Genomic DNA, 9472 nt, shown 5'->3' on the forward strand with positions numbered 1-9472 from the left:
TAAAAGATAAATATGTTTATTAAATGTGTTCACACACTAATTGATACGTGAAAGCCTCACAATTATTTAAAAATTAGAATATTGACGTGGCAGTCTTACAATCTTTTAAAATACACACTAATTTTTTTAACTTCTGTGCAAATAATGTAATGTGTTTACGCATTAATTTTTTTAATCAATTCAGTTTTAGTTTCTACATTTTTTAACCTTTGTATTAGTGAATTGAAGTTCTCTCCGTGCAACTAATGAATAATATCATTGTTGAAATTACAAAAATTACAAAATCATTAAGATGTACATCAACTAAAATTCTAGAATGAAAATGTTTTTAGAAATTGAAAATTTTGTTTCTTACCAAACTTGGCCGTGGTTGAGGTTTCTGTACACGAAGGCAACAAATAATTGTGAGGGTTATGAATTAAGGAAACGAGCGTGAAAAACATCACACACAAAGTTGGACCTTTACTTTAGCCAAAAATTGTTTTTCTTTACACAGTTTTCATGTCAGACCAAAAATTAAAAACAAAGTAAAATTGTTAGAAAAAATGAGAAATCAGAAAATCTTTAAAAAGAAAGAAAATTCACGAAATCGATTGAAAACGTAATTCAGACGCCAAGTGAAGAGATCACATTATTTCCGACGCAACCCTAACCCCTTTCACTTGACTGTATCGTGGTTTATTATATTTATCAAGAATGGTTTATAAGAAATTACATGTTATTGGTTATAGTATATCAAATTTGCAACATGCCCAAAAATATCGACACGACACCCAATCAATTTTATTCGCTCTTTTTAAGTATGGTCCAATTAATTATGTATGTAAAATAAGCCCGAAATATTTGTTTTACATTTATTTTATTTTGCTTAATATTAGTAGAAGAATACAAGTCTGAGTAAAATATTGGTTCCGAAGAACTGAACCAAACTTTACTTGAAAGTAATATTAAATACAAACTAAAACTGATTAAGTATCTATAAAGATTTTTGACAGTTTTAGTGGTTTTTATCTGGTTCAACAACTTTAAAATCCAAACTGGTTATATGATCGTTTCATAGTCAAATTTGGTAAACAATCAGTCTGGTTTTAAAAACATTTTAGGAGAGATAAAATATCTTTGGATTACAATGTACACATAGACATTATGATTCTTTTTCCATATATTTTTCTTCATTTAAAAATAAATATTACTGAAATTTAAGCAAAACTGATTTTAATCAGTAAATTTTGTTTATTTCATTCAAGATTTTTTGTATAGATATATAAAACGAATGAATATTATTGATGTTATTTTTCAAACAATGCCAGTACATTTAATTAGGTGATTTCATCTTGGATACGTACTTCTTAAAAAGAAAAATCTGGGACACATACTTATCTTTCACAACAACATTTTCTTGGAGCACAGCGTCCTCTAAGAAAACCCCAATCAATACAAAAGTCATCACAACCTAATTCTCCTCTAGTATCACACGGCCTCGAGAAGTCGTAGCATATTACCTGCTTTATTTCACCGTAACCTATTTATACGAAAAAACAATTTAAATCAATACATATTAATTAATCAAAAATATTTTAAAATGGGGATATAAAGACAAACCATTACCCGGAGTATCAGCGGTAGCTGTAGTACCACAATGAACAGAAGATACAATGAAAAAGATAGTAAAAACAAATGTGATTAAAGTCTTCATTGTGATAGCCATTTTTAATATCAATATAAGCTATTCTCTGTAACTTTTTATGAGTTTTCTCCAAACATTCTGAGTATATATAATAGCAAAAACATACATTTTGAGAAGTATTTTCTTAGTCAAATATAAAATATACTCTTTCCTTTTATTTCTATAAAGATATTTAGTCATAACAGACTAATAGAATTAAAGTACAGTAAAAACTCTTTAAATTAACAATGTTGATACTTCAGTATTTTATTAATTTATCGAGTTATTAATTTACAAATTCCTTTTTGGATTTTTAATTTAAGATATATTTTTTTTCTAAAATAAAAGACATTGAATTTTAGTGTATATACTACATTAATTAAAATTTTGAAATTTGACGTTTATATTAGTTTTTTTATTGTCTGAGATATATAAAATATGCCTAGTTGAATTTAAATGTGGTTTAAGATATAATTTTACTAAATCTCGTCAATGTGTTGACACACTAATTTTTTAATCAGTTCATTTTTTTTTTTGCATTTTTAACATTTGTATTAGTGAATTGAAGTACTCTCCATGTAACTACTGAATAATATCATTGTTGAAAAATAATTTACAAAATCAGTAAGATTCGTATCAACTAAAATTCTAAAATGATAAATTTTTAAAAAATTGAAAGTTTTGTACCTTGTAGAACTTGGCAATGGTTGAAGCTTATGTACACGAGGGCAACAAATAATTGTGATTGGTTATGAATTAATGAAACTGAAGTGAAAAACACCACACACAAAGTCGGATCTTTTGTTTAGCCAACTATTGTTATTCTTTACAGACTTTTCATATCAGACCAAAAATTAAAAACAAAATAAAGTTGTTAGAAAAAATCCTAATTCAGAAAGACTTTAAAAAGAAAGAAAATTCACCAAATCGATTGAAAAACAAAATCTCTAAGTACAACGTAAAATAAATAATCTAATCAACTATTTCACTTCGCACATGGCGCGGATCACTACCTAGTATAATGTATATATGATATCACATACTAACAATACTTTTATAGTAGAACTTTGTTAACCTTAAGTTTGGTATAGTTAGACCTTATACCCTATATATAATCGAAACCGTAAACCTATATAATTGAAACCCTAAACCCATATAGTTAAACTAAAATCAACATTTAATCTAAAGTATATTATATGATATGATTGTTGTATGGCGTAAAAGAACATATATAATAGGAAATGTTCTACATATGTGAAGAATTATAATAATTATCGTTTTATGTTATACCATATGATTGTTTAATATTAAAACATATAATATTTTTTACTCTATGTTAAGAATGAACATAAATATTATGAAAAATCTATGAATGCATCGTAAATGAAAACCGAGATCTATATAGTTTAAAACATGATCCACAAAATTCAAAATCTATAACCAAGATGTTTGTTTGGTTTGGTCACATCATAACCGAAATATATATAGTTTAAATCAATGTTCTAAAATTCGTTAGGCGGTTACTAGGCGCTTTATAGAGGACTAGCGACTAGGCAGATTATTCGGGGCCTAGACAAGGCCTAGGCATTAGTAAATTATAGATTTATTTTATTTATATTATACACTTATATGACATATTTAAGTTTTTATGTTCAATTATAAAATTATTATGAAGAATTATGAAAATTAGATATATAAAAAATAAGAAATTTGACAAATTTTTAGATTTGTAGTAATATTATTGCTTAATTTTACATATTTAGACAAATTTAAATCCATTTAAACAGGTTTTAATCGATTTAAGATGGTTTAAACCAATTTGAATCGTATAAATCAGATTTTAAAAAAATTATTTCGGATAGGACCGAGTTGCCGTCTAGGCAGAGGCCTAGGCACCGCCTAGACCGATTTTTAGAACCTTTTAAATATTACCATCGTTAGGTTAGATTTTAGGATAAGTTATTTTTAATATTAAGGTTGTAATCGTATAAAATATATTGTATAGTATATTTTAAAATTTTCACTTAGAAACAAGTTGTGTCCAACTTTGTGATTCTGTTTTAATAAAATTGATTTCAGTATAGTTGATAAGGAGTGGTTGTATCATTGTTCTAGAAAAGAATTTGAGCGGGGATATTAAAACTTTTGAGCTAAACTGCATAAGTGCATAGGGTGATATTTTTTTTAATTCCTCCAATAGTCTTGCTTGATTTTTTTAGGTTAATCTTCATTCTTTGAGAATTTTAGTGTAGTTAAAATTTTAATGATTTCTTCAAATTGGTCTAATAAACCCAAGGAAACAACATTATAATTTTTCAATGAATGAAATGAGAAGTAAATATTTTTTAAAGCTAAATTTGATACATTTTTCTGTCTTCATACTCAAGTAGAATTTTAGAGTACATATCCATACCGATTAATAACAACAGAAAAGAAACTCAATTTCTTTAGTGAGGATTCTTTGTCAGACCATACAACGATGCCGACTCTGCTGGACCCTCCTTACATCAACCAAGGTAATTTTGTTTTCTTCAAGTATTTTTGAATATTTTTAATGGATATTTAAATGATAAATATATATTCAGTTATGTTAATTTTATATATAATTAGTATGTTTTATATATTCGGCCCATTCCATTCTGATTCGGTTTAGTTATTTCAGATAGGAACCATTTAAGTATTTGAGGATTACAGTCCGGTTTTGATCTGGAGAATTTTGGTTCGATTTCGGTTTCGGTTTGGTTATAGTTTTCTTTTGTCCAGGCCTATATATATATATGGTTTGTAAGATTTTTTATTACTCTATTTATAAGGTTTTTGTCTAAAACCGAATTATCATTAACCCCATTTAGCAGTCATCTGTAAGAAGAAAAATATTGGTACACTAAAATCTTTATTCTGAAACGAAGTATATACTTTATAAGAAAAATAAAACGCCTCTAAGAAATAAAAAAGACAATACAAATGTTCTATAGACACAACAAGAGAAGCTCAAACTCAACAGCCGTACGGTAACCATTCACTGATACCAAAATAAAAAGAGAAACCATTGAAAACACAAAAAAAACCTCGAAACGTGACTTACCTCTCTCTTTGTGTGTTTGTAAACTGAAAGTTTCTATTGAGAAGAAACATAGGTACAACAAAAAGCTGTTCTTGAATCAGAAACATTACTAATCCCCAAACTCCACAGCGCATTACCAAATATGAGAAGGTGGCCATGTTGTTGATGATGATATGAGTCAATGGATGGTTTGGTCGGAGAATGGTTCTGCTAGCCGAGGAGATCTTTGAATAGTGTAGGGTTCTGACTTGTTGGGTTCACACCCATTTGTCTAACAAGAGCATCTTTCTCGAGAGCTTCCTGTGAGTTTGGTCCTTTTGAGGTTTGGGATTGATATGTGCCTGGGTTCCCTTTGGAGCTATCAGACAGTTCTGATAAGAGAGAGTCAACACTTGTGGTTGTGGTCACAGGCGCTGCATCTGAGTATAGTACTCCCATCACATCGGTTGAACCACCATCTTGGCTCGAAGAATCCATAAGCCCTTCCAACTCTTTAAAAGGATCCGTTGCTGTTACACTTGTAGCAGTTGGCTCGCCAAAGTCGAGCAAGTCTGGTGGCGGCTGAACAGGGATTGGATTTTCCTTGGGGGGTTTGCTAGCTGTTCCTTTTGCTGGCTTGTGTCCACCAGAAGATGACTTCCTATCAGATCTTGACGATGATGATCCACCAAACAAGGATGCAGCGAGTCTCTGTTTCTCAGGATCAATTTCGGGTTTCTTTGATTCATAACTGCTTCGAGGTTTTAAGCTAGATGAGCCAACTCCAACATCCGGGTGACTACTGGTACCATTTGCTGCTTGCGGAGGAGTAGAAGAAGCGGATGTGGACGACTGATAGCTGGGTCTACCCCATTTTTGTTTAACTCCATCGAGTCGCAGCTTGATTTCTGATGACTCTCGTTCAGACACGGAAGAAGTTGAAATTGGCTGGTGTGCCTCGCTGTAATAAGAAGGCTCGGGTACTGGAACAAGCTCGGTCGAAGCTTGTGTTCGCAATGATGATGGCTTTGGACGTTCATAGGCTTCAAATCTAAGAGCATGAGATGGAACCTCATGATGATCTTGGGAATGGTAATCAGTTGTTTCCAGCATACCAGAGCGCTCTCTCTCAGATATATAAGGTTGCGCTCCACTCTCAATAGCTTGTTGGATGTAGCCATTGAGAAATGAAAGATCTTTATCAACCTAAATTCAGGAAAAAAAAAAGAATGACTGTGAGATTCAGGAAATTCACGTTACAAGGGAATGCATGAAGAGAAAAGGTTACCTCGATGTCTTCGCAACTAGCATCTAAAGGTAGTATACTCTCCACAGCACGGGCATCTAGAGCAAGGAGAGCCTGAAGTTCATATGCACGTTGCTGCAGATCTGTTGAATGTGAAGCAAGTAGCTCCTCGATCAAAGATTGGCACTGCATTAATAAACTAATCAGTCCATGACAAAAGCATGCTATAGATTGTGTTTTCGATTCCAGAAACGTCTAAAGATACAGACCTCTGGCAAAACATCCACCTTTCTCCCAGATGCAATTTCAAATGCATAAATCTTCATCAGTGCAGAAACAGCATATCCCTTCAAAAAAAAAACAGAAAACAATTACCATTTTTCAAGCAGTAAAAATGGACCTGCGGTTGGATGTAATATCATCACCTCATATGTACAATTTACTAGTAAAGAACCTTGATCAGACATCTATAAATAAGAAAGTTGTTGATTTATTACACTGACGAGTTAGCATGCAATGGGTTAGTCACATATGCATTGCATTCAGTCTTCACTATGTTGTCCCTATGAAGCTAACATGAACGGAGATCTCAAATAGAACTCGAGTCGTACAACAAGCTACAGGATAAACAACTAAGAAGGCAAAAGGTTTCTAGATGCATCATATTGAATGTTGCCGAGCTACCTTGACAGTTTCATCACTTGAGTATGCATCAGCCACATCGCACAGCTTTCCACTAATATAGGAGGCAGAATACTTCCCGTCAGCTGTGCCATATTCTCCCAACACCCAAGAAATGACCTGGATATTAAACCCAAAATCAACAAGCATAATTTGATGTGCAAAAAGGTAAGTGGAGAGGTCAGAAAACAAAATCAACCTGAAGAAACAGGGATGGGAGCTTTGGCTCGCTCATAATCTGCAAGTACGATTCTACCTGCATCGAGAAAAGTACATTCATAAGCACAACACAAAAACAGAGTATCTAAACCAATGAAACAAAACCGGGAAGTAAGACAGATGATCAGAGTTACTCCTAACTTAAGTATTACCATTTGAGATATCAACTCATTTATGTTAAAAAGGAGACCATATATCACCAAAAACTAGAACAACCAATCTCTTTGCACACGAAAGCAGAGCGAACACAAAGGGAATGAACAACATACAGCTGATAATCTAAGCTTGCTGTCTGCATCGTCATCGTCCTCTCCGAATCCTTCAGCAATCAAACGCATCAGATTATGTGCCACCTTAATATTTACCAGATCTCCTGCATGCTCGAAAACTTTGTTCATGATCTGCATTATGGTAGATTTTCTGTCAACCAAAACAGAGTATATAAGTAGGCAGTGTCCAAGAGAGGTCGGCTTACTACCTGGATGAACCATTGATTGCTTGGAGCGAATTGTTCGGCCAACTCAACACAACGAGATGCTATCTCAGTTTTGTAATGATTGTCATTGATACTAATCATGTAATCAATCATTCGGTCTACAATCACTTCTACATTAGAGGACTTGGTCATTTTGTACAACAATTCAAAAGTTTTCCTCTTTAGTGTATCATCTGGATCCTGTTGAAAGTAACCAACGAAAACATTAGGCAACCCAAAAAAAAACGACTGCTGAAATGACAAACAAAAAACTAAACGGAGTTTCCTTTATAGTTGCTCACCTCCAAACAATCTATCACAGCAAGTTGGTGCTGCTCAGCAATGTCAGGGCTTATTTTTATCAATCGACCAAGACCATCAATCCCCATGTATTTCAGATTGTGACTATCACTCTACAAATAGTTACCACAGGATTTAGGTAGAATCATAAGTGTATAAACTCACAAGTCAGAAAGACCAACCTTCAAAAACTTGGAGATAGCATCAGCAGCAGCTTCTAGCAGTTTGGGGCTTGGAATTATACAAGAGATAGAGCGAATACACTCATAAAGGATGGCATTTCCTATATTGGTAGAAGAATCACACTTTCTGAACAAATCCCCAAGCACCATATACATAATTTCACTCGCACTCTTATCACCACTACCCAGCAGAGCCATAATCTTCAGCAACTTGATCTAAAAGACATAAAGTGACAAACTTGATGTCAGCAATTGCAAAAGTTAAGCGACAACAGACTTACAAAGCCAAAACCTGGATGAAGGGAGCAGGCATTTGATGGTAGTCGTAACTCTTTGGCAAGCGTCTCTCAGTGACCTGTTTGAGAATGCTGACGAAACTACTGACTAAATCCTTGTAGGAAGCAACATCTTCAGTAATGAGATCAAAGAGAGGACAAAGCGTCGCACCCATCACTCCCGGATCATTATCACAGAGCCTCTTTCTGAAATTGGAGATCAAATGCGAAACGGAAGAAGGAGACTTGCGATGAAACCTGTGCAAAGCCATGATGGCTTTCTTCCTCACAGCTTCCTTGTGGTGATTAAGCAAGTCAACCACCTGAGGCAAAACCGCCGGTATGGTCTCCTCATTGATCAGCCTACAAATCGCATTAAGCGCCGCGCAAACAACGAGGTAGTTATCGGACCTGAGATCTTTCTGAATGGTGTTGACGATGAGGATGATGAGATCGTGATCCTCGTTGAGAAAGAGCGTGACAGCTAAGTAACCGGTGCGCTTGAGGAGGAGATTGTCGTCGTGAGTCATCTTAACGGCGTGAATGTAGCCGAAGGAAGCGTCGTGGCCTAGCATCTCGATGTAGACGAGGCGTATGATGTACTCTTTCATCTTCCTCTTGGGGATGTCCGGCTCTAGGAGCTTCCGTTTGAGTATGTCGATCTCGCTGAGCACGATTCGATCTTCCTCGGCTTTGGATCGCGCCTCGCCGATTGATTTGACCAGATCGAGAAACTCCTTCGACTGACCAAACCCTCCTTGCGATCCCATCGCTAGCTCTCTCCCAATTGTCTTCAGCTGCTCCATCCGATTGATCGATTAACGACGAACGGAGATTGGATTTGGATTGGCGTTGTTCCGATCAGAGACCATGCGAAGTATCCTCCTCCTTCTTTATGCGTGTTCGTTCCCGTGAGCGTTCGGCGATAAAATCAGATCTGGAAGGTGAAAAACGTGAAAGTGTTTTTTAGTAACTAAACAAAAAAAAAAGAGAGAGAGAGTCTTGTCGCCTTTAGCTCTATAGACTATAGCCAAACCAGGTGAGGTGATCATTTGATTGCTAAACCAACACGCGTGTGCATATGAATGAGCTTCTAATACCAACAGCAAAATGTAGAAAGTGTTTCAATCGTCCGAGTTATCGATTTGTTTATTAGTTATCGATTTGTTTATAATCCACAATGTAGAAATTTTTTTATGATCAGTATTTTATATTAGTTACCGATTTATTTATACAAATACTTTATAATTATTCAGTTTGCTTTATTGTAAAACAAGATATGAGCCCCTTGTTGCAATGTGTTTTGTTTGATGTTTTAATTTAATAAAAATTTACAAAATAATAAATCATTTTATTATAGTTTTATGATTGTTTTTTGGGCAATT

The 9472-nt window shown here is 34.2% G+C and overlaps 1 protein-coding gene and 1 long non-coding RNA gene across 2 annotated transcripts; both read right to left on the minus strand.

The window, feature by feature from the left end:
• Nucleotides 1–1257: 1257 nt before the first annotated feature.
• Nucleotides 1258–2275, minus strand: LOC111200569. Its single transcript, XR_002654222.2, has 2 exons — nt 1609–2275; nt 1258–1522 (listed from the first exon to the last, which is right to left on the minus strand). It is a non-coding gene; the product is annotated as an uncharacterized LOC111200569 (long non-coding RNA).
• Nucleotides 2276–4540: 2265 nt separating this feature from the next.
• LOC125577603 (AP-4 complex subunit epsilon-like) lies at nt 4541–9132 on the minus strand. The gene is made up of 10 exons (XM_048739062.1): nt 8105–9132; nt 7813–8028; nt 7633–7743; nt 7334–7531; nt 7125–7256; nt 6836–6892; nt 6640–6756; nt 6225–6302; nt 5998–6141; nt 4541–5915 (listed from the first exon to the last, which is right to left on the minus strand). Exons 1-10 carry the CDS (start codon nt 8891–8893, stop codon nt 4941–4943), a joined length of 2817 nt encoding a protein of 938 aa, XP_048595019.1. The 5' UTR covers nt 8894–9132; the 3' UTR covers nt 4541–4940.
• Nucleotides 9133–9472: the final 340 nt, after the last annotated feature.

This window comes from Brassica napus, chromosome A9 (genome assembly GCF_020379485.1).
Source record: "Brassica napus cultivar Da-Ae chromosome A9, Da-Ae, whole genome shotgun sequence".
Lineage (NCBI taxonomy): Eukaryota > Viridiplantae > Streptophyta > Magnoliopsida > Brassicales > Brassicaceae > Brassica > Brassica napus.